This window comes from Dendrobates tinctorius, unplaced genomic scaffold (genome assembly GCF_039654945.1).
Source record: "Dendrobates tinctorius isolate UK_male_01 unplaced genomic scaffold, ASM3965494v1 ptg000058l, whole genome shotgun sequence".
Taxonomy (NCBI): Eukaryota; Metazoa; Chordata; class Amphibia; order Anura; family Dendrobatidae; genus Dendrobates; species Dendrobates tinctorius.
In genome coordinates, this window is record NW_027361726.1 from 9,362,738 (window position 1) to 9,389,801 (window position 27,064).

The following is a 27,064-nucleotide window of genomic DNA, read 5'->3' on the forward strand; positions in this document are numbered from 1 at the left end:
GTATTTGTGTCATTAGAGACACAGTGCTCACACATACACTGATTGAGTTACATCCTGTATTATACTCCAGAGCTACACTCACTATTCTGCTGGTGCAGTCACTGTGAACATACATTACATTACTGATCCTGAGTTACAGTGGGGAAAAAAAGTATTTAGTCAGTCAGCAATAGTGCAAGTTCCACCACTTAAAAAGATGAGAGGCGTCTGTAATTTACATCATAGGTAGACCTCAACTATGGGAGACAAACTGAGAAAAAAAAATCCAGAAAATCACATTGTCTGTTTTTTTTTCATTTTATTTGCATATTATGGTGGAAAATAAGTATTTGGTCAGAAACAAGCAATCAAGATTTCTGGCTCTCACAGACCTGTAACTTCTTCTTTAAGAGTCTCCTCTTTCCTCCACTCATTACCTGTAGTAATGGCACCTGTTTAAACTTGTTATCAGTATAAAAAGACACCTGTGCACACCCTCAAACAGTCTGACTCCAAACTCCACTATGGTGAAGACCAAAGAGCTGTCAAAGGACACCAGAAACAAAATTGTAGCCCTGCACCAGGCTGGGAAGACTGAATCTGCAATAGCCAACCAGCTTTGAGTGAAGAAATCAACTGTGGGAGCAATAATTAGAAAATGGAAGACATACAAGACCACTGATAATCTCCCTCGATCTGGTGCTCCACGCAAAATCCCACCCCGTGGGGTCAGAATGATCACAAGAACGGTGAGCAAAAATCCCAGAACCACGCGGGGGGACCTAGTGAATGAACTGCAGAGAGCTGGGACCAATGTAACAAGGCCTACCATAGTAACACACTACGCTACCATGGACTCAGATCCTGCAGTGCCAGACGTGTCCCACTGCTTAAGCCTGTACATGTCCGGGCCCGTCTGAAGTTTGCTAGAGAGCATTTGGATGATCCAGAGGAGTTTTGGGAGAATGTCCTATGGTCTGATGAAACCAAACTGGAACTGTTTGGTAGAAACACAACTTGTCGTGTTTGGAGGAAAAAGAATACTGAGTTGCATCCATCAAACACCATACCTACTGTAAAGCATGGTGGTGGAAACATCATGCTTTGGGGCTGTTTCTCTGCAAAGGGGCCAGGACGACTGATCCGGGTACATGAAAGAATGAATGGGGCCATGTATCGTGAGATTTTGAGTGCAAACCTCCTTCCATCAGCAAGGGCATTGAAGATGAAACGTGGCTGGGTCTTTCAACATGACAATGATCCAAAGCACACCGCCAGGGCAACGAAGGAGTGGCTTCGTAAGAAGCATTTCAAGGTCCTGGAGTGGCCTAGCCAGTCTCCAGATCTCAACCCTATAGAAAACCTTTGGAGGGAGTTGAAAGTCCGTGTTGCCAAGCGAAAAGCCAAAAACATCACTGCTCTAGAGGAGATCTGCATGGAGGAATGGGCCAACATACCAACAACAGTGTGTGGCAACCTTGTGAAGACTTACAGAAAATGTTTGACCTCTGTCATTGCCAACAAAGGATATATCACAAAGTATTGAGATGAAATTTTGTTTCTGACCAAATACTTATTTTCCACCATAATATGCAAATAAAATGAAAAAAAACAGACAATGTGATTTTCTGGATTTTTTTTTCTCAGTTTGTCTCCCATAGTTGAGGTCTACCTATGATGTAAATTACAGACGCCTCTCATCTTTTTAAGTGGTGGAACTTGCACTATTGCTGACTGACTAAATACTTTTTTTCCCCACTGTACATCCTGTATTATACTCCAGAGCTGCACTCACTATTCTGCTGGTGCAGTCCCTGTGTACAACTGCATTACTGATCCTGAGTTACATACTGTATTATACCCCAGAGCTGCACTCACTATTCTGCTGGTGCAGTCACTGTGTACATACATTACATTACTGATCCTGAGTTACATCCTGTATTATACCCAAGAGCTGCACTCACATCTCCTGGTGCAGTCACTGTGTACATACATTACATTACTGGTCCTGAGTTACATCCTGTATTATACCCCAGAGCTGCACTCACTATTCTGCTGGTGCAGTCCCTGTGTACAATTACATTACTGATCCTGAGTTACATCCTGTATTATACCCCAGAGCTGCACTCACTATTCTGCTGGTGCAGTCACTGTGTACATACATTACATTACTGATCCTGAGTTAAATCCTGTATTATACCCCAGAGCTGCACTCACTATTCTGCTGGTGCAGTCACTGTGTACATACATTACATTACTGATCCTGAGTTACATCTTGTATTATACTCCAGAGCTGCACTCACTATTCTGCTGGTGCAGTCACTGTGAACATACATTACATTACTAATCCTGAGTTACATCCTGTATTATACTCCAGAGCTGCACTCACTATTCTGCTGGTGCAGTCACTGTGTACATACATTACTAATCCTGAGTTACATCCTGTATTATACTCCAGAGCTGCACTCACTATTCTGCTGGTGCAGTCACTGTGTACATACATTACATTACTGATCCTGAGTTACCTCCTGTATTATACTCCAGAGCTGCACTCACTATTCTGCTGGTGCAGTCACTGTGCACATACATTACATTACTGATCCTGAGTTACATCCTGTATTATACTCCAGAGCTGCACGCACTATACATTACTGATCCTGAGTTACATCCTGTATTATACCCCAGAGCTGCACTCACTATTCTGCTGGTGCAGTCACTGTGCACATACATTACTAATCCTGAGTTACATCCTGTATTATACTCCAGAGCTGCACTCACTATTCTGCTGGTGCAGTCACTGTGTACATACATTACATTACTGATCCTGAGTTACCTCCTGTATTATACCCCAGAGCTGCACTCACTATTCTGCTGGTGCAGTCACTGTGCACATACATTACATTACTGATCCTGAGTTACATCCTGTATTATACTCCAGAGCTGCACTCACTATTCTGCTGGTGCAGTCACTGTGTACATACATTACATTACTGATCCTGAGTTACATCCTGTATTATACCCCAGAGCTGCACTCACTATTCTGCTGGCGCAGTCACTGTGTACATACATTACATTACTGATCCTGAGTTACACCCTGTGTTATACCCCAGAGCTGCACTCACTATTCTGCTGGTGCAGTCACTGTGTATATACAATACTGATCCTGAGTTACATCATGTATTATACTTCAGAGCTGCACTCACAGTTTCTGCCCAATTGGGTACAATATGATTTGGACATGTTCTTTTTTTCATTTCCCCTATTGATACATTGAGCTCAGGGAATATTCTGGAATTTCCAGTTGTGATTATAAACAGTAGAAAATGTTTGAAGTCTCTGGAAATAAGATTATGAAAGGAGGAAGGCGGATTGTGTATTGTGTGGCGGTCGGTGAGCTCAGGGGCTTCGTGTAATCTGATTTGGTTACACTCAAGGAATTTCTTTATTATAAAGCCTGGGTAGTTTCCGCAGCGGTTACATGAGGTTATTGATGCGCTTCCTTCTAGATAAACCTGCAGAGAATGCCGCCACCTATTGGACAAAGGAGAGATTGAATGTGTATAATGTATATTATTCATACAAATTTTCAAAAGACATATAACGTTAATCCAGGATGCAGACATATCCGTATCCGTCTCCCCATTAATAGTTTTTTTTATATATATACCTATATGCAGTGTATTTAATTGTATAATAACCTACATACGGATATACAGTATCCATTAACCACTCATACGAGAATGGAAATTCAATCAATTTTTATTAAACACTAGCTGAAGAGCCCGGCGCTCCCCGTGCATAGTAACTAACTACGGTTAGTTATAACAAATTATAATGATTATATATATATAAAGCTGAGTGTATAGCCCCGCCCACTCCGCATAGACACACTCACTCTAATATTCCACATCATCCCATCAGCCAGAGTTACCGGACTACTACCCATAATATCCCACATCGTCCCGTCAGCCAGAGCCACCAGACTACTCCCCCTAATATCCCACATCATCCCATCAGCCAGAGCCACCGGACAACTACCCCTAATATCCCACATCATCCCGTCAGCCAGAGCCACCGGACTACTACCACTAATATCCCACATCATCCCGTCACAGCCGCCGGACTACTACCCCTAATATCCCACATCATCCCGTTAGCCAGAGCTACCGGACTACTACCCCTAATATCCCACATCATCTCGTCAGCCAGAGCCACCGGACTACTACCCTTAATATCCCACATCATCCCGTCAGCCACAGCCACCGAACTACTACCACTAATATCCCACATCGTCCCGTCAGCCACAGCCACCGAACTACTACCACTAATATCCCACATCATCCCGTCAGCCAGAGCCACCAGACTACTCCCCCTAATATCCCACATCATCCCGTCAGCCAGAGCCACCGGACTACTAATATCCCACATCATCCCATCAGCCAGAGCCACCGGATTACTACCCCTAATATCCCACATCATCCCATCAGCCAGAGCCACCGGACAACTACCCCTAATATCCCACATCATCCCGTCAGCCAGAGCCACCGGACTACTACCTCTAATATCCCACATCATCCCGTCAGCCAGAGCCACCGGACTACTACCACTAATATCCCACATCATCCCGTCAAAGCCGCCGGACTACTACCCCTAATATCCCCCATTATCCCGTCAGCCAGAGCCACCGGACTACTACCCTTAATATCCCACATCATCCCGTCAGCCACAGCCACCGAACTACTACCACTAATATCCCACATCGTCCCGTCAGCCACAGCCACCGAACTACTACCCCTAATATCCCACATCATCCTGTCAGCCAGAGTCATCGGACTACTCCCCCTAATATCCCACATCATCCCGTCAGCCAGAGGCACCGGACTACTACCCCTAATATCCCACATCATCCCGTCAGCCAGAGCCATCGAACTATTACCCCTAATATCCCACATCATCCCATCAGCCAGAGCCACCACACTATTACCCCTAATATCCCACATCATCCCATCAGCCAGAGCCACCGGACTATTACCCCTAATATCCCACATCATCCCATCAGCCAGAGCCACCGAACTACTACCCCTAATATCCCACATCATCCCATCAGCCAGAGCCACCGGACTATTACCCCTAATATCCCACATCATCCTGTCAGCCAGAGCCACCAGACTACTCCCCCTAATATCCCACATCATCCCGTCAGCCAGAGCCACCGGACTACTAATATCCCACATCATCCCATCAGCCAGAGCCATCGAACTACTACCCCTAATATCCCACATCATCCCATCAGCCAGAGCCACTGAGCTAATAGAGCTAATAGATCACAGACTGAATTTGAGTCAACAGTGTGATGCAGCAGCAAAAAAAGGCAAATGCATTTCTAGGATGTATTAACAGAAGCATACAGTCTAGATCACGTGAAGTCATTTCCCTCTACTCCTCTTTGGTCAGACCTTATCTGGAATATTGTGTCCAGTTTTGGGCACCACATTTTAAAAAAGACATCAACAAACTGGAGCAAGTTCAGAAAAGAGCGACCAGAATGGTGACCGGTCTGCAAACCCTGTCTTATGAGGAAAGGTTGCAGGATTTGGGAATGTTTAGTTTGCAAAAGAGAAGACTGAGAGGAGACTTAATAGCTGTCTACAAATATCTAAAGGGCTGTCACATTGTAGAAGGATCAACTTTATTCTCATTTGCACAAGGAAAGACTAGAAGCAATTGGATGAAACTGAATGGGAGGAGACACAGATTAGATATTAGAAAAAACTTTTTGACAGTTAGAGTGATCAATGAGGGGAACAGGCTACCACGAGAAGTGGTGAGTTCTTCTTCAATGGAAGTCTTCAAACAGAGGCTGGACAGACATCTGACTGGGATGATTTAGCGAATCCTGCTTTGAGCAGTGGGTTGGACCAGATGGCCCAGGAGGTCCCTTCCAACTCTACGATTCTATGATTCTATGATTCTATTACCCCTAATATCCCACATCATCCCATCAGTCAGAGCCACCGGACTATTACCCCTAATATCCCACATCATCCCGTCAGCCAGAGCCATCGAACTACTACCCCTAATATCCCACATCATCCCATCAGCCAGAGCTACCGGACTATTACCCCTAATATCCCACATCATCCCATCAGCCAGAGCCACCGGACTATTACCCCTAATATCCCACATCATCCCATCAGCCAGAGCCACCGGACTACTACCCCTAATATCCCACATCATCCCATCAGTCAGAGCCACCGGACTACTACCCTTAATATCTCACATCATCCCGTCACAGCCACCGTACTACTACCCCTAATATCCCACATCATCCCGTCACAGCCACCGGACTACTACCCCTAACATCCCACATCATCCCGTCAGCCAGGGCCACCGGACTACTACCCCTAATATCCCACATCATCCCGTCAGAGCTACTGGACTACTACCCCTAATATCCCACATCATCCCGTCAGAGCTACTGGACTACTACCCCTAATATCCCACATCATCCCGTCAGAGCCACTGGACTACTACCCCTAATATCCCACATCATCCCGTCAAAGCCACAGTACTACTACCCCTAATATCCCACATCATCCCGTCACAGCCACCGGACTGCTACCCATAATATCCCACATCATCCTGTCAGCCAGAGCCATCGGACTACTACCCCTAATATCCCACATCATCCCATCAGCCAGAGCCACCGGACTATTACCCCTAATATCCCACATCATCCCATCAGCCAGAGCCACCGGACTACTACCCCTAATATCCCACATCATCCCATCAGCCAGAGCCACCGGACAACTACCCCTAATATCCCACATCATCCCATCAGCCAGAGCCACAGGACTATTACCCCTAATATCCCACATCATCCCATCAGCCAGAGCCACCGGTCTATTACCCCTAATATCCCACATCATCCCATCAGCCAGAGCCACCGAACTACCACCCCTAATATCCCACATCATCCGATCAGCCAGAGCCACCGGACTATTACCCCTAATATCCCACATCATCCCGTCAGCCAGAGCCACCAGACTACTCCCCCTAATATCCCACATCATCCCGTCAGCCAGAGCCACCGGACTACTAATATCCCACATCATCCCATCAGCCAGAGCCATCGAACTACTACCCCTAATATCCCACATCATCCCATCAGCCAGAGCCACCGAGCTAATAGATCACAGACTGAATGTGAGTCAACAGTGTGATGCAGCAGCAAAAAAAGGCAAATGCAATTCTAGGATGTATTAACAGAAGCATACAGTCTAGATCACGTGAAGTCATTAATTCCCTCTACTCCTCTTTGGTCAGACCTTATCTGGAATATTGTGTCCAGTTTTGGGCACCACATTTTAAAAAAGACATCAACAAACTGGAGCAAGTTCAGAAAAGAGCGACTAGAATGGTGACCGGTCTGCAAACCCTGTCTTATGAGGAAAGGTTGCAGGATTTGGGAATGTTTAGTTTGCAAAAGAGAAGACTGAGAGGAGACTTAATAGCTGTCTACAAATATCTAAAGGGTTGTCACATTGTAGAAGGATCAACTTTATTCTCATTTGCACAAGGAAAGACTAGAAGCAATGGGATGAAACTGAATGGGAGGAGACACAGATTAGATATTAGAAAAAACTTTTTGACAGTTAGAGTGATCAATGAGTGGAACAGGCTACCATGAGAAGTGGTGAGTTCTTCTTCAATGGAAGTCTTCAAACAGAGGCTGGACAGACATCTGACTGGGATGATTTAGCGAATCCTGCTTTGAGCAGGGGTTTGGACCAGATGGCCCAGGAGGTCCCTTCCAACTCTACGATTCTATGATTCTTTGATTCTATTACCCCTAATATCCCACATCATCCCATCAGTCAGAGCCACCGGACTATTACCCCTAATATCCCACATCATCCCATCAGCCAGAGCCACCGGACTATTACCCCTAATATCCCACATCATCCCATCAGCCAGAGCCACCGGACTATTACCCCTAATATCCCACATCATCCCATCAGCCAGAGCCACCGGACTATTACCCCTAATATCTCACATCATCCCATCAGCCAGAGCCACCGGACTATTACCCCTAATATCCCACATCATCCCATCAGCCAGAGCCACCGGACTACTACCCCTAATATCCCACATCATCCCATCAGTCAGAGCCACCGGACTACTACCCTTAATATCTCACATCATCCCGTCACAGCCACCGTACTACTACCCCTAATATCCCACATCATCCCGTCACAGCCACCGGACTACTACCCCTAACATCCCACATCATCCCGTCAGCCAGGGCCACCGGACTACTACCCCTAATATCCCACATCATCCCGTCAGAGCTACCGGACTACTACCCCTAATATCCCACATCATCCCGTCAGAGCCACCGGACTACTACCCCTAATATCCCACATCATCCCGTCAGAGCCACTGGACTACTACCCCTAATATCCCACATCATCCCGTCAGAGCCACAGTACTACTACCCCTAATATCCAACATCATCCCGTCACAGCCACCGTACTACTACCCATAATATCCCACATCATCCTGTCAGCCAGAGCCAGCGGACTACTAGCCCTAATATCCCACATCATCCCATCAGCCAGAGCCACCGGACTATTACCCCTAATATCCCACATCATCCCATCAGCCAGAGCCACCGGACTACTACCCCTAATATCCCACATCATCCCATCAGCCAGAGCCACCGGACTACTACCCCTAATATCCCACATCATCCCATCAGCCAGAGCCACAGGACTATTACCCCTAATATTCCACATCATCCCATCAGCCAGAGCCACCGGACTACTACCCCTAATATCCCACATCATCCCGTCACAGCCACCGTACTACTACCCCTAATATCCCACATCATCCCATCACAGCTACCGGACTACTACCCATAATATCCCACATCATCCCGTCAGCCAGGGCCACCGGACTACTACCCCTAATATCCCACATCATCCCGTCAGCCAGAGCCACCGGACTACTACCACTAATATCCCACATTGTCCAGTCAGCCAGAGCCACCAGACAACTACCACTAATATCCCACATCATCCCGTCACACCCGCCGGACTACTACCACTAATATCCCACATCATCCCATCAGCCAGAGCCACCGGTCTATTACCCCTAATATCCCACATCATCCCATCAGCCAGAGCCACCGAACTACTACCCCTAATATCCCACATCATCCGATCAGCCAGAGCCACCGGACTATTACCCCTAATATCCCACATCATCCCGTCAGCCAGAGCCACCAGACTACTCCCCCTAATATCCCACATCATCCCGTCAGCCAGAGCCACCGGACTACTAATATCCCACATCATCCCATCAGCCAGAGCCATCGAACTACTACCCCTAATATCCCACATCATCCCATCAGCCAGAGCCACCGAGCTAATAGATCACAGACTGAATATGAGTCAACAGTGTGATGCAGCAGCAAAAAAAGGCAAATGCAATTCTAGGATGTATTAACAGAAGCATACAGTCTAGATCACGTGAAGTCATTAATTCCCTCTACTCCTCTTTGGTCAGACCTTATCTGGAATATTGTGTCCAGTTTTGGGCACCACATTTTAAAAAAGACATCAACAAACTGGAGCAAGTTCAGAAAAGAGCGACCAGAATGGTGACCGGTCTGCAAACCCTGTCTTATGAGGAAAGGTTGCAGGATTTGGGAATGTTTAGTTTGCAAAAGAGAAGACTGAGAGGAGACTTAATAGGTGTCTACAAATATCTAAAGGGTTGTCACATTGTAGAAGGATCAACTTTATTCTCATTTGCACAAGGAAAGACTAGAAGCAATGGGATGAAACTGAATGGGAGGAGACACAGATTAGATATTAGAAAAAACTTTTTGACAGTTAGAGTGATCAATGAGTGGAACAGGCTACCACGAGAAGTGGTGAGTTCTTCTTCAATGGAAGTCTTCAAACAGAGGCTGGACAGACATCTGACTGGGATGATTTAGCGAATCCTGCTTTGAGCAGGGGGTTGGACCAGATGGCCCAGGAGGTCCATTCCAACTCTACGATTCTATGATTCTTTGATTCTATTACCCCTAATATCCCACATCATCCCATCAGTCAGAGCCACCGGACTATTACCCCTAATATCCCACATCATCCCGTCAGCCAGAGCCATCGAACTACTACCCCTAATATCCCACATCATCCCATCAGCCAGAGCCACCGGACTATTACCCCTAATATCCCACATCATCCCATCAGCCAGAGCCACCGGACTATTACCCCTAATATCCCACATCATCCCATCAGCCAGAGCCACCGGACTATTACCCCTAATATCCCACATCATCCCATCAGCCAGAGCCACCGGACTACTACCCCTAATATCCCACATCATCCCATCAGTCAGAGCCACCGGACTACTACCCTTAATATCTCACATCATCCCGTCACAGCCACCGTACTACTACCCCTAATATCCCACATCATCCCGTCACAGCCACCGGACTACTACCCCTAACATCCCACATCATCCCGTCAGCCAGGGCCACCGGACTACTACCCCTAATATCCCACATCATCCCGTCAGAGCTACCGGACTACTACCCCTAATATCCCACATCATCCCGTCAGAGCCACCGGACTACTACCCCTAATATCCCACATCATCCCGTCAGAGCCACTGGACTACTACCCCTAATATCCCACATCATCCCGTCAGAGCCACAGTACTACTACCCCTAATATCCAACATCATCCCGTCACAGCCACCGTACTACTACCCATAATATCCCACATCATCCTGTCAGCCAGAGCCAGCGGACTACTAGCCCTAATATCCCACATCATCCCATCAGCCAGAGCCACCGGACTATTACCCCTAATATCCCACATCATCCCATCAGCCAGAGCCACCGGACTACTACCCCTAATATCCCACATCATCCCATCAGCCAGAGCCACCGGACTACTACCCCTAATATCCCACATCATCCCATCAGCCAGAGCCACAGGACTATTACCCCTAATATCCCACATCATCCCATCAGCCAGAGCCACCGGACTACTACCCCTAATATCCCACATCATCCCATCAGCCAGAGCCACCGGACTACTACCCCTAATATCCCACATCATCCCATCAGCCAGAGCCACAGGACTATTACCCCTAATATCCCACATCATCCCATCAGCCAGAGCCACCGGACTACTACCCCTAATATCCCACATCATCCCATCACAGCTACCGGACTACTACCCATAATATCCCACATCATCCCGTCAGCCAGGGCCACCGGACTACTACCCCTAATATCCCACATCATCCCGTCAGCCAGAGCCACCGGACTACTACCACTAATATCCCACATTGTCCAGTCAGCCAGAGCCACCAGACAACTACCACTAATATCCCACATCATCCCGTCACACCCGCCGGACTACTACCACTAATATCCCACATCATCCCATCAGCCAGAGCCACCGGACTACTACCCCTAATATCCCACATCATCCCATCAGCCAGAGCCATCGGACTATTACCCCTAATATCCCACATCATCCCGTCAGCCAGAGCCACCGGACTACTACCCCTAATATCCCACATCATCCCATCAGCCAGAGCCACTGGATTACTACCCCTAATATCCCACATCATCCTATCAGCAAGAGCCACCAAACTACTACCCCTAATATCCCACATCATCCCGTCAGCCAGAGCCATCGGACTACTACCCCTAATATCCCACATCATCCCGTCAGAGCCACCGGACTACTACCACTAATATCCCACATCATCCCGGCAGCCAGAACCACCGGACTACTCCCCCTAATATCCCATATCGTCCTGTCAGCCCGAGTCACCGGACTACTACCCCTAATATCCCACATCCAGGGCCGGTTTTAGGCAAAGTAGGGCCCTAGGCAAAGTTTAAAATGGGCCCCAAATGCTAACATATTGCACATCACACAGAAGCATTTCGGTTGTAGTTACATGCGCTGAGTTCAGGCCGCTAAATGAGTGTGATCGACAATATTGAAGTCGTTCAGCACTTGTTTCCCGGCCTCTTTCCACCGCCTGAGAAAGAATGATGGGGACAGAACAATCACTAATGGATCACTAGGGGTGTGTGCACATGTTGCGGTTTTTGCTGCGGATCTGCAGCGGATTTGGTCCTGTGGATCCGCAGCGGATTAGGTCCTGCGGATGCGCAGCAGTTTCCATGCTGTTTACAGTACCATGTAAACCTATGGAAAACCAAATCTGCCGTGCACATGCTGCGGAAAATTCCACGCAGATTTGCTGCAGTTTATTTTCTGCAGCATGTTACTTCTTTTTTGCGGAACCGCAGCTGGAGTGTACGTTCCGGGACATACAAATCAAGCAATCTCTCTCTCACCCGCACTGCCAACCCTCACTAGAACCTGCATCAAATCCGCTGTACACATGCTAGGAATCTGCAGGAAAAATGCATGTGTTTTACCCTGCGGTTTCTGCCAAGAGATATGGATTCTCTACAGAAAAAGCCGCAGACTAATCCGCAACTTGTGCACACACCCTAACAGATCACCATACAGTATCATGTTATCAGCAGCATCTACAGTTTACATCCCATAGTCCTCCATATAATATAATCTGCCCCATAGTCCTCCATATAGTATAATACACTCCTCATAGCCCTCCATATATTAAAATACACTGCTCAATCCTCCATATAGTATAATACACTCCTCATAGTTCTCCATATAGTATAATGCACCGCCTTAGTCAGCCATGTAGTACAATTCACTTCCCATAGCATAATGCACCCCATAGTTCTTCATATAATGTATTCCCCATAGTCCTCGATATAGTATAATGCAGCCCACATATAGTATAATGCAGCCACCCAATAGAGCATAATGCAGCCACCCCACAGAGTATAATGCAGCCCCGCCATACAATATAATGTAACCCCATAGAATATAATGTAGCCCCCTCTTATAGTATAATGCATACACCCCTTAGAGAATAATGCAGCTATCCCAGAGTATAATGCAGCCACTCCACAGAATATAATGTTACCCCCCCATAGAATATAATTCAGTCCCACCCCCATATAGTATAATGCAGCCCCTCCATAGAATATATGGCAACCCCCTCATAGGATATAATGCAGCCCCTTATATAGTATAATGTAGCCCCTACATAGAATACAATGTAGCCCTCCTCAAATAGTATAATGCAGCCCCCATCAAATATAATAAATATAATACAGCCCACCTCTCCATAGAATATAATATAGCCCCCCATATTATAGAACACAGCCTCCCCCTATAGAATATAATGTAAAATGTACCCCCCATGGTAAATAACACAGCCGCATAGTACAGTCATATGTAAAAGTTTGGGCACCCCTATTAATGTTAACCTTTTTTCTTTATAACAATTTTGGTTTTTGCAACAGGTATTTCAGTTTCATATATCTAATAATTGATGGACTCGGTTATATTTCTGGATTCAAATGAGGTTTATTGTACTAACAGAAAATTTGCAATCTGCATTTAAACAAAATTTGACCGGTGCAAAAGTATGGGCACCCTTATCATTTTCTTGATTTGAACACTCCTAACTACTTTTTACTGACTTCCTGAAGCACTAAATTGGTTTTGTAACCTCATTGAGCTTTGAACTTCATAGCCAGGTGTATCAAATCATGAGAAAAGGTATTTAAAGTGGCCACTTGCAAGTAGTTCTCCTATTTGATTCTCCTATGAAGAGTGGCATCATGGGATCCTCAAAACAACTCTCAAATGATCTGAAAACAAAGATTATTCAACATAGCTTTTCAGGGGAAGGATACAAAAAGTTGTCTCAGAGATTTAACCAGTCAATTTCCACTGTGAGGAACATAGTAAGGAAATGGAAGAACACAGGTACAGTTCTTGTTAAGCCCAGAAGTGGCAGGCCAAGACAAATATCAGAAAGGCAGAGAAGAAGAATGGTGAGAACAGTCAAGGACAATCCACAGACCACCTCCAAAGACCTGCAGCATCATCTTGCTGCAGATGGTGTCACTGTGCATCGGTCAACAATACAGCGCACTTTGCACAAGGAGAAGCTGTATGGGAGAGTGATGCGAAAGAAGCCGTTTCTGCAAGCACGCCACAAACAGAGTCGCCTGAGGTCTGCAAAAGCACATTTGGACAAGCTAGTTACATTTTGGAAGAAGGTCCTGTGAACTGATGAAACAAAGATTGAGTTGTTTGGTCATACAAAAAGGCGTTATGCATGCGCTGTATTGTTGACCGATGCACAGTGACACCATCTGCAGCAAGATGATGCTGCAGGTCTTTGGAGATGGTCTGTGGATTGTCCTTGACTGTTCTCACCATTCTTCTTCTCTGCCTTTCTGATATTTTTCTTGGCCTGCCACTTCTGGGCTTAACAAGAACTGTACCTGTGTTCTTCCATTTCCTTACTATGTTCCTCACAGTGGAAACTGACTGGTTAAATCTCTGAGACAACTTTTTGTATCCTTCCCCTGAAAAGCTATGTTGAATAATCTTTGTTTTCAGATCATTTGAGAGTTGTTTTGAGGAGCCCATGATGCCACTCTTCATAGGAGAATCAAATAGGAGAACTACTTGCAAGTGGCCACTTTAAATACCTTTTCTCATGATTTGATACACCTGGCTATGAAGTTCAAAGCTCAATGAGGTTACAAAACCAATTTAGTGCTTCAGGAAGTCAGTAAAAAGTAGTTAGGAGTGTTCAAATCAAGAAAATGATAAGGGTGCCCATACTTTTGCACCGGTCAAATTTTGTTTAAATGCAGATTGCACATTTTCTGTTAGTACAATAAACCTCATTTGAATCCAGAAATATAACTGAGTCCATCAGTTATTAGATATATGAAACTGAAATACCTGTTGCAAAAACCAAAATTGTTATAAAGAAAAAAGGTTAACATTAATAGGGGTGCCCAAACTTTTACATATGACTGTATATAGCCCAGCACCACATGGTATATAGCCCAGCACCACATGGTATACAGCCCAGCCCACCATGGTATACAGCCCAGCCCACCATAGTATACAGCACAGTATGGTATATAGCCTACCATGGTATAATACAACCCACCATGGTATAATACATCCCACCATGGTATAATACAGCCCAGCATGGTATAATACAGCCCAACATGGTGTATAGCCCCCCAGAATGGTATAATACAGCCCAGCACGGTTTAATACAGCCCAGCATGGTATAATACAGCCCAGCATGGTATATAGCCACCCCCAGAATGGTATAATACAGCCCAGCATGGTATAATACAGCCCAGCATGGTATATAGCACCCCCCCAGAATGGTATAATACAGCCCAGCATGATATAATACAGCCCATCATGGTATAATATAGTCCAGCATGGTATATAGCCCCCAGAATGGTATAATACAGCCCAGCACGGTATAATACAGCCCAGCATGGTATATAGCCCCCCAGAATGGTATAATACAGCCCAGCAAGGTATAATACAGCCCAGCATGGTATATAGCCTCCCCAGAATGGTATAATACAGCCCAGCACGGTATATAGCCCCCCCAGAATGGTGTAATACAGCCCAGCATGGTATAATACGGCTCAGCATGGTATAATACAGCCCAGCATGGTATATAGCCCCCCCCAGCATGGTATGATACAGCCGAGCATGGTATAATACAGCCCAGCATGGTATATAGCCCCCCCCAGAATGGTGTAATACAGCCCAGCATGGTATAATACGGCCCAGCATGGTATATAGTCCCCCAGCATGGTATGATACAGCCGAGCATGGTATAATACAGCCCAGCATGGTATATAGCCCCCCCAGAATGGTGTAATACAGGCCAGCATGGTATAATACGGCCCAGCATGGTATGATACAGCCGAGCATGCTATAATACAGCCCAGTATGGTATGTAGCCCCCCCTCAGAAAGGTGTAATGCAGCCCAGCATGGTATATAGCCCCCAGCATGGTATAATACGGCCCAGCATGGTATATAGCCCCCCAGCATGTGTAATACAGCCCAGCATGGTATATAGTCCCCCCAGAGTGGCCCCACAGTCCAGTACTCACACGGATTTAAAAAAAAACAAAAAAACACTCCTCACCTTCTCCTCGTGCCTGCACTGCTGGCTGCTCCTGTCTCCTCCTGCTCTGTCTGGCACACAGTGAGAGCGCGATGACATCATCGCGCCCCCGCTGTGTCAGAGGCAGAGCGGGGAATGATGGGAGAGGGAGCGTCAGCTGACACTCTCTCCTCCATCACTGCCTCCTTCAATGCCGTGGCGGCGGGAGTCGGCGCTGGGGGCAGGCGGGCCCACCTGCCTCACAAGGGCTTCATAGTGGCTGTGTGATGTGCCGCTGGCTGGGGGCCCCTGGGAGGAGCGGGGGCCCTAGGCAGCTGCCTGGTCTGCCTGCCCCTAACGCCGGCTCTGTCCACATCATCCCATCAGCCAGAGTCACTGGACTACCCCAGATATCCCACATCATTCCACCAGAACCACCGGACTACTACCCCTAATATCCCACATCATCCCATCAAAGCCAGTAAAAGCAGAATAGTGAAATTACACAGAAACATGGTTCACTAAGATCCCAGGTTTTCTACTGATCAGGCTGATATTCTCACTTATCTGCCACCATAAATAGCACAGTCATGCTTTTCACCAATGGACAGGCACAAACCTTATACATTAGTACAGTAGAGAACCTTCACACACATTTTCATGCACCGTCAACTTGTAATTTGTCCGGCTGAGTTGCTCATGGATGTACAGCATCTGTATGCAGTATAGTATCATATTTAATGGGTTGTTATGGGAAAAGCATTACATGTTATATAGGTATATTCAGGTGAATTGTGGGGAAAGTAGCACTTTAAAAAAACTCACCGCATCAGAGCACAGTAACACATCAATAATGCATAAATGTGTCTGTGAGAAAATATTAAATCCACATGACATTTAATATGTGCACTTTCCTACATTCATGTGTGTCACTTAATGATACCACACGGGGGGATTAATTTCTGTCATGTACTCACTGCTCCTTTCTGGGGGACAGACAATGGCTGGAGCTTATGTTCCCAGGGATGCTAGATTTCTCCCACCATGTCAGTGTCTGCTGAAGTGTTGTCAAGTGGGAAAACTTGCGCATAGCAACCAATCACAGCTCAGCTACTTTTAACCAGCTCTGATGAAATGAGAGATGCTTAGTGATTAGTTGCAAGGAAAACTGTTGGCCATACCAACCGATCACAGCTCAGCTTCTTTTGAACAGCTCTGGTAAAAAAATATGAGCATCATACAAAAAGGAAGACACGTGTGTGGATTCGAGGGTAATTCAAGTAAAGAAAAAGAAGTGATGGTAAATCAAGTGTGATTTACGGCACAAATGCCAAATCTACGCAGCTAGCAATTAAATGGCTGCCAAATGGACATTAATTCTATATGTATAAAGTAGATCTCTATTTAGTGCAGCTATATAACTAAAAGAAGGCTAACTTGAGTCATTGCTTACCCATAGTGTAATCACAGAGTCCTTTGGGGGACCATTACTGCCGCCCCGACACTCGTTTTGCACAAATGCGTTATCAAGGGGAGTGTGTCCAGTATATTATTATATATATATTTTTTCGCTTGGTTTGCTATGATGATTTTGCATATAGTGTTTAAGGTTCTTTTTGTTTTCTCGTTGTAAAAATTGGTTTTACTCACTTATATAGCACCATTAATTTTGCAGCACTTTACAGACATCATTTTCTGTCCCCATTGGGGCTCACAATCTAAATTCCCTATCAGTTTGTCTTTGGAATGTGGGAGGAAACCAGAGAACCCAGAGGAAACCCACGCAAACACAAGGAGAACATACAAACTCCTTGCAGATGTTGTCCAGGACCACAGCGCTGCATTACTGCCCATAAGCGTACGATCATTGCTTCCTTGTGTTTGGGTGCCCAATAGAATCTGAAATCAGCCATGTGTCTCTTTAAAGCTGTTGTTTGGTTCCTTTCTCCCATGCTTTACACTGCAGCTCTTCTTTTTTTGGATTGGCTGCTTTGCATATGCACACATTTAGCAGTAGGAGGTCAGTGGTAAAGGGGTGATTTGGGGTTAGGGATTATAAGTATCCAATGTAGACAAATGGGAGGAGTCTGAAGGGGGAGGAGTCTGTTTATTGATGATCTACTTTATATTGCAAGTGAAGCCGTTCTACACTATTGCAGGGAACGGAGCCGAAGCTTTGCACCCTCTTCTCACATTGCAGAGAGGAAATCTTGCTGTCGCCCCCTTGTGGCCATTTTTCTGAGAAGCATAATGATGTTTTGGCTACTTACAATAGCTAACCAACTACCTTCAGAGGAGGCGCCCCCCGTAGACTGGAGTTTGTTTGGAAGTTTAGTATTTTAGGGGATAAAGTGAAGTTACAGAAGATGAGAGTTGTTGGCGCCCCTGGTAGACTGGTTCCGATCTGTGATCCCTGCTGGAGATTTACTAAGAATAGGAAGAATATTGAGGAGGACATTGTAGAGACAAATCATTCTGAGGCATTAGGGGTAAGAAGTGCGGCCGAGGCTCAGGGAACAGGACGAGGACACGGTAAATGACAAACGTCCTGCGGTTACTAATGGCTGCGGAGCCGCCGTTCCGTGTAGTGTGTATGGGGGTGTCCGCTGTGTGTGAAATGATGCATCAGTCGCTATAAGGGCCCCGGGGTCCTGTGTCCATCTTCTGCATCTGTTCTCAATTAGAGTAGGATTTGGGCACCTGGCGTCACTACCGTGGGTGCAGCAGTTCCAGGCGCACCCGATTCCCTGGAACCTAGTGGGGTCCAAAAGGTCTCATATGAGAAAATCATTAAAGACTTGTGATGGTTGGGGGTCTTGGCATCGGAGCCCATAAGCTTCAGGCTACATCAATGGTGGGCAGGTGCCAGAGGACCCCCTTAATAAAAGTTTGTCATTGCTATCTGCACACCTGTTACCCCTGAGGTGTAGAGGGCTGGCAGTACGCTGAGCCTGACCCCAATGTAATGGTGAGGACCCCTGGAGGCGCACAGCTCATAGTGGGTGACTGGTGCGCGCTGTGGGAACCTGACAATGGCGCATCTGGTGAAGAATAAATGGCCGCAGCGCAGGTCGGTGAACGCTCACAGATAGTCCTGCCCCTGCTGGAGAACAGTAAAAGTGCTGCAGAGTAGTCGTATTATTTCCAGCTGCATTATTAGTGTCCATGTCTGTGTCTAGTACATGCCCTGGGATGGAGAGTTCCTCCTGTCACACGGTGCCGGCTTCATGGCTGCGTCCACAGAGGATCCAGAATGTGGAGAAGGTGAGAAGACAGTGATATACAGTGCCCCCTAGTGGACTGCAGTGGTATATATCAGAATAACCTGCTGCTGCAGAACCTCATTATACCCACCTCAGCTGCTGCAGAACCACATTATACACATCTCAGCTGCTGCAGAACCTCATTCTAAATACCTCAGCTGCTGCTGAAGCTCATAAAACACACACACCTCAGCTGCTGCAGAGCCTCATTCTACACATCTCAGCTGCGCAGCACCTCATAGTACACACCTCAGCTGATGCAGAACCTCATTCTACACACCTCAGCTGCTGCAGAACCTCATTATACACCTCGGCGGTTGTAGAACCTCATTATATACACCTCAGCTGCTGCAGAACCTCATAAAACACACACCTCAGCTGCTGAACCTCATTTTACACACCCAGGGCTGCCACTAGGAATTTCCAGGCCCCATAATGGCAAAATTTTCCGGCCCCCTTGAGACTCCGCCCAGGCTCCACCCCAGCCCCGCCTCCACCCCTCAAACTGTCCATAGTCCCATGCTCTCTCTTGGAAAATCTCCACTTCTCACCAATCACACATTAACAGTTACCATCACCAGATAACACATATATCCAGAAGCTTTTGTTTTGGCCAAAAGATTTTTTAAGCGACCATCACGACACAGTAGACTCTACTGTGACCTATTAAATATTTGTTAAAATATGCAATACAATTTAGGTATATTTGTATTTATTTTTCAATTTTTAAAATGACCAATAATATCACATACAAGGGACAAATACCACCGCACCATGACCAGACACCATATTACCACCACATGGTGACCTATTATACCACATACAAGGAACACATATTACCACCACAGTGACCGAATAATATCACATACAAGGAACAAATACCACCGCCCCATGACCAGACCACATATTACCACCACAAAGTGACAAATAGCACATGCAAGGGACAAATACCGCAACACCATGTCCAGACCACATATTACCACCACATAGTGACTGAATACTACAATCCAGATCAGTAATAAAAAAAGCACAATATGATCACCGTAAGTGCCATTATACACAGGAGATCTCTACTTAGTATGCAGTGTTTGTGTACAGGTAATACAGTGATCAATGACATTATACACAGGAGCTCTGTATATAATGTATAGGTAATACAGTGATCACTGGTGACATTATACACAGGACATCTGTATATAGTATACACTAGGGTGACCGCAAAAAATCAATGTCGCAATTTTGTCCGTCTGGACCCCACAAAACGATTCCCCTTTCCAGATATTGAGAGAGCCAAAATTTGAGCTCGATCAAACGACGTTAACCCGTGCCGCTCGTCGCTCAAAGTTTGAAAAAATCCAAATTGAGGTATTTTAAGATTTAGGTATTTTGCATAGTCTGTTAGACTATAAAGAATGTGACAACAACATTGCAGAAATAGCCCTGACCAAATTTTCGAACCATTTGTGGTATTTGAATGCAGAGTTGGTGGGATTATCGTTTTTTGATCCCACCATTACAGACAATGAAAAGTTGTTAATGGCTAATAAATTGCTCAGTAGCACAGATGAACCATCAGAGCACGCTAACCTACATGAGTTGATAATTTTACATAGTTATCTAATCTATTCTAGAGCTTTTGTTAAAGTAGTTTTCGAAACGTCAGAATATAATGCTCGGCATTTGCTTACAACTTGCAGGACATATTGCTTTTGTTCTTCATCTTTTGTCAGAAGGTCGTTAAAGTCGGTTACTTCCTACCTCTTTTAATTTTTCTTTCCTAACTTTTGGATTTACAACCCTAGCGTGCTCTGATGGTTCATCTGTGCTACTGAGCAATTTATTAGCCATTAACAACTTTTCATTGTCTGTAATGGTGGGATCAAAAAACAATAATCCCACCAACTCTGCATTCAAATACCACAAATGGTTCGAAAATTTGGTCAGGGCTATTTCTGCAATGTTGTTGTCACACTCTTTATAGTCTAACAGACTATGCAAAATACCTAAATCTTAAAATACCTCAATTTGGATTTTTTCAAACTTTGAGCAACGAGCGGCACGGGTTAACGTCGTTTGATCGAGCTCAAATTTTGGCTATCTCAATATCTGGAAAGGGGAATCGTTTTGTGGGGTCCAGATGAACAAGATTCCGACATTTTTTCCCCCCCATATGAGATCCGGTCACCCTAGTATACAGTGTATAGTGTCAGTGTACAGGTAACACACTGACTCACCAGTGACGTCTCTAGGTGAAGGCCTTATCTTCTCTTTTCATCTTTCATCCAGCACAGAGCGCCATCACTTCTTCCAGCCAGGGCTTGTCTCTGCAGGAAATAACACAGTTATCTAGAGCTCTGCTTGCAGAACACATTACTTATTTTTTCCCATCTTCTACATTACACCCCATGAAGAAAAAAAAGGCAACATAGTATCACTCTACACAGTAACAGGATCGCCACCCATTTAAAACAGTATACTCAAAAAATAAAATAAATACATCACTGCAGCAATAATATCCCTTAATTAGCCCCTATGGTAATAATATCCCCCATCCTGACCCCCGTGTGTCTCATTCATAGCTTCAGCCATATGTTCTCTCATCCTGCCCTCATGAGTATCCATTCTGCCCTATATGATCTCCCCATCCTGCCTCATCTGTCTCCATCATATCCATCCTGCCCCATGAACCTGCACCATCTGTCTCCATCCTACCCCATCTGTCTCCAATCCTGTCTCGTCTGTCTCCAATCCGGCCTCATCTGTCTCCAGTCCTGCCCCATCAGTCTCCAACCCTGCCCCCAGTGTCTCTAATCCTACCCCTTGTGTCTCCAATCTTGCCCCCCATTTCTTTCATCCTGCCCTGTGTCTCAAATCATGCCTCCTGTGTCTCGTCATGCCCCAAGTGTCTCCAATCATGCTCCCCGTGTCTCCAATCATGCCCCCGTGTCTCCAATCATGCCCCCAGTGTCTTCAATCCTGCCTCCGTGTCTTTCATTCTGCCCCTGTGTCTGCAATCCTGCCCCCTGTGTCTCCAATCATGCCCACCGTGTCTCCATGCTACCCCTTGTGTCTCCATTCTGCCCCGTGTCTCCAATCATGCCCCCAGTGTCTCCAATCATGCCCCTAGTGTCTCCAATCATGCCCCCCAGTGTCTCCAATCATGCCCACTGTGTCTCCATGCTACCCCCTGTGTCTCCATTCTGCCCCGTGTCTCCCATCATGCCCCCAGTGTCTCCAATCCTGCCCCCCAGTGTCTTCCATCATGCCCCCAGTGTCTCCAATCATGCCCCCAGTGTCCCCAATAATGTCCCCGTGTCTTTCATTCTGCCCCTTGTGTCTCCAATCCTGCCCCTTGGGTCTCCAATCCTGCCCCTTGTGTCTCCAAGCCAGCCCCTTGTGTCTCCAATCCTGCCCGTTGTGTCTCCAATCCTGCCCCCTGTGTCTTTCATCCTGCCCCATGTCTCCAATCATGCCCTCGTGTCTCCAATCCTGCCCGTCTCCACCCTGCCCTCAATCCTGCCCCATCTCCAATCCTGCCCCCAGTGTCTTTCATCCTGTCCCATGTCTCCAATCATGCCCCCTGTGTCTCCAATCCTGCCCCATGTGTCTCCAATCCTGCCCTCAGTGTCTCCAATCATGTCCCCAGTGTCTCCAATCATGCCCCCGTGTCTCCAATCATGCCCCCCGTGTCTCCAATCATGCCTGTCTACATCCTGCTCCGTCTACATCCTGCCGGGCCCGGCTTGACACTTTCAATACTAATTTTAAAAAAAACAAAAAAAACACCTTTCCTCTTACCTTGCCGCGCTCCAGCAGCGAGCGATCTTCACCTGAAAGCGCGCACTTGCCGGCGGCTGACAATGACGTCAGACGCTGGTGACATGTTCGCTGATCTCAGCTGCCAGCCTCCAATTGGCTGGCAGCTTTAACTATTGCCGTGCGGGCCCGCACGGTAATAGAGTAACTGAACCTGCATCCTGGATGCCGATTCAGTTACTGGATCGGCAGAATCCTGCCACTGGGGACAGGGCAGTGGGGTCCAATGGGTAGAGGTGACGGGGTCCGATGCGGGCCCCCTCTGCTGATCGGGCCCCATACGCTAGTCAGGGCAGTAATGCTCTGATGGCGGCCCTGTACACACCTCAGTTGCCCAGCACCTCAGCTGCTGCAGAACCTCATTCTACACGCCTCAGCTGCTGCAGAACCTCACATTGGGTGGCTGCGGGCTGAGTTTATGACTTGCATTGTGGCTGGTATCAGGCAGTACTGTACACGCCAGGTCATGTTCGTGACTCCGTGTTTTTTACCCTCAGGGTCGTCCGTACACTTTGACGATGTGGATCGCTACCATTGGTTTGACCCGTTGCTCTGGCGCTCTGCCCTGTCCACCGACGACCTGGAGATGGACAGGTTCCTTTTCGCCGTGGACGCAGAATCTGTTCCTTGTCGCTATGACGATGTCTCATTTTCACCTGAAACCTCTTTTCGGGTCCAAATGCCGGAGACGGGATCAGACGTGCAGCTGAGGAGCATTTCTGTGCTGGGACAGGTGAGTTCATTAATGGCGGCTTTTCTGATTTTTATTTGTCCCTGTGCATCTTCGTTTTGTGTATACAGCTCCTGTGCAGACTTGGTGTCTCCATGGTTACAATATACAGCTCCTGTGCAACCTGCACTAGTATATACCACAGACTGCCAGCAGGGGGAGCCAAGAAGCCAAATATTGCCCCGGGCTGTCACACAGGGATGATGGGAGTTGTATGGAGGCAATGTTAGGAAATGGGACCCCTAAATGGTAAATGAAGTGTCCCCCAACTGATATGACAGGGGTGCAGCCGCCATAAATGCAGCAAGTGTCACATTGTCGCCCCGGCCTTAAAGGGCTCGTCTACTAAATGAAGTGTACTCCTTGCATTCGGAAACGTTCTGCTTTTTTCCGCTTCACTTTGTGGGTGAATTTCTCCCCATTTTCCACATTTCTGCTGTCAGTGAATGAGATCATTCTTCTTTACACCACACTGGCCATGAGCGGATACTTCTCACAGCTGAGGGTTTGTTACAATGTATCTGGCCTGCGACACTTGGGTACAATGTGTCTGTGGCTTCTGGCCTGTTTGGGTCACAGAGAATTGTGTGGACTGGGTGTAAATGTGACAAACCCTCAGCTGTGTGCAGTACATGTGCGCGTGTTGTTGCTCGCTGTTATCAGCCCCCTGTTCACACCTGCACTGACTCGTCTCCAGGTGACTCACAGTCACAGCTCAGGTTTCTGGGCGTTTTCTTCATTAATTAAAGATCTTTCTTCTGGATACAATGGCGAATTCTCTGCTGCAGAGCGTTAACCCTTCCCTGGCCACAGCAACAAAGTAATGCTCTGCAGACTATTACACCAATGACCTTGAATGACCTCTGCAGGTCATTGCTCTCCCCTCTACCTCCTGGCACATATTGCCATATTCTGCACAGTATTGCCTTTCTGGGATCTCTGCAGACCATTGCTCTTAAGTCCAGATAATTAATATATAGTCTGCAGATTATCACATCACTGTCCCTTTCCTTTCATATTGCCTCATTCTGCACATTGATTTTCTTCAGCAGGAAGTCAGTAATGAGACAATGAGAACAAGCCAAGCTGCAGTGTAAAGCAATGCTCACTTCCTTGGGGTGAGAGTTGTTGCTTGTAATGTCTCTTCTTTACCTTGATTATTAGAGATGAAGCTGGATCTGGAGCTAGAAAACCCCACAAACTCCGTGATGGACAGTCCCTTTAAATGTTTTTGTTTCTTTTTGTCTCTCAGAAATTCACCAAGAATGAAGACTTTTTGCAATATCTTAAGTTGCCCACTGGGAAGCTGCAGTTCCCGGGTCCTGCCCAGCCTCAGATTACCTCCCTGAGATGCCAGGACGCCACGGGCTGCCAATGCGGCAATGACGGGGTGAGGGCGCGGCGCCATCCATTTACACCTGAAGAACAAATTGTCCTCCTGAAAACCACATAATCCGCTGCTGTTTACCTACAAGGAAAGTACAAATTCCTGTCCCTGTGGTTTCCTTCTAGGTGCTCCAAGAAATCTGCTCTGTGCGACTCCAGCACACGGGGGGCAAATGTCCAGAGTCGCCCTGCGCTGCCCCCCTGCAGCCTGTAGGACACTGCTGTGGAATCTGCGGTAGGTCTGCACCAGTACACGCCAGTCCCTGAGTCATACCTCCCTATCGATAACTTTTCATATTCATCCACTACTTAAAGGGAAACTGTCACCTATTTTTTTCGTATATAGGATGCGGCCACCGCCATCAGGAGCTTATCTACAGAATTCTGTAATGCTGTAGATAAGCCTCCAATGTAAAGAGGAAAATAAGAAAAACGAGTTAGATTATACTCACCGGGGGGGCGCTTCTGTCCAGTCCGGATCCGATGGGCGTCATGGTCCGGTCAGGCGCCTCCCATCTTCTAACGATGACATCCTCTTCTTTGCTTCCCATCGTGGCTCCGGCGCAGGCGTACTGCTCTGCCCTGTTGAGGGCAGAGCAGAGTACTGCAGTGCGCAGGCGCCAGGAAAGGTCAGAGAGGACCGGACCGCCCTCCTTGGGTATAAGGCTGTGTGCACACGCTGCGGATTCTGCTGCTGTTCCGCAGCGGATTTGGCTGCTGCGGATCCGCAGCAGTTTTTGCTGCGGTGTACAGTAGCATAATATTCTATGGATATTAAAAAACCCAATGCAGACGGTGCAGATTCTTCCTCGCGGTTTTCCTGCGGTTTCTAAACCGCGGAAAGAATTGACATGTCAATTCTTTCTGCGGATTTCGCTGCGGTTTGCCATCTCTTCCATTGTGGAGATGAAAAACCGCAGGGCAAAACCGCAGGCTAATCCGCAGGTAAAACCGCAGGTCTTTTGACCTGCAGATTTACCTGCGGATTTTACAAAATCCGCACTGCCAAATCCGCACCCTAATCTGCAGCGTGTGCACATACCCTAATATAACTAGTTTTTCTTTCAGGTTACATCAGGAGCTTATCTATAGCATTACAGAATTCTGTAGATAAGCCTCTGATGGCGGTGGCCGCATCTTATATACGAAAAAATAGGTGACAAATTCCCTTTAATACTGATTCCAAAGACAAGCAATATGGCCGCAATTCACCACTAGGGGGAGCTCCCTGTATACAGAGATACATGATAAGATCCTTTCTGCAGCCACCACTAGGGGGAGCTCCCTGCATAAAGAGATACATGATAAGATCCTGTCTGCAGCCACCACTAGGTGGAGCTCCCTGCATACAGAGATACATGATAAGATCCTGCCTGCAGCTACCACTAGGGAGAGCTCCCTGTATACAGAGATACATGATAAGATCTTGTCTGCAACCACCACTAGGGGGGGCTCCCTGTATACAGAGATACATGATAAGATCCTGTCTGCAGTCACCACTAGGGGGAGCTCCCTGTATACAGAGATGAAGGATAAGATCCTGTCTGCAGCCACCACTAGGGGGAGCTCCCTGTATACAGAGATACATGATAAGATCCTGTCTGCAGCCACCACTAGGGAGAGCTTCCTGTATACAGAGATACATGATAAGATCCTGTCTTCCGCCATCACTAGGGGGAGCTCCCTGTATACAGAGATACATGATAAGATCCTGTCTGCCGCCACCACTAGAGGGAGCTTCCTGTATACAATTACAGAGATAAATGAGATCCTGCCTGCAGCCACCACTAGGG

The 27,064-nt window shown here is 46.7% G+C and overlaps 1 protein-coding gene and 1 long non-coding RNA gene across 2 annotated transcripts in view; one reads left to right on the top strand and one right to left on the bottom strand.

Moving 5' to 3' along the window:
- Window positions 1-22,414, bottom strand: part of LOC141092116 (uncharacterized) — a 36,454-nt gene extending 14,040 nt beyond the window's left edge. Inside the window, exon 1 of the long non-coding RNA XR_012232686.1 lies at window positions 21,574-22,414. This is a non-coding gene — a long non-coding RNA (uncharacterized lncRNA). The remainder of the gene's footprint in view (window positions 1-21,573) is intronic.
- AMN (amnion associated transmembrane protein) overlaps window positions 1-27,064 on the top strand; it is a 100,817-nt gene that overhangs the window by 50,836 nt on the left and 22,917 nt on the right. The window contains exons 4-7 of the mRNA XM_073578019.1: window positions 19,256-19,340; window positions 23,653-23,888; window positions 25,138-25,275; window positions 25,398-25,506. Coding sequence (XP_073434120.1) covers window positions 19,256-19,340; window positions 23,653-23,888; window positions 25,138-25,275; window positions 25,398-25,506 — 568 coding nt within the window. The remainder of the gene's footprint in view (window positions 1-19,255; window positions 19,341-23,652; window positions 23,889-25,137; window positions 25,276-25,397; window positions 25,507-27,064) is intronic.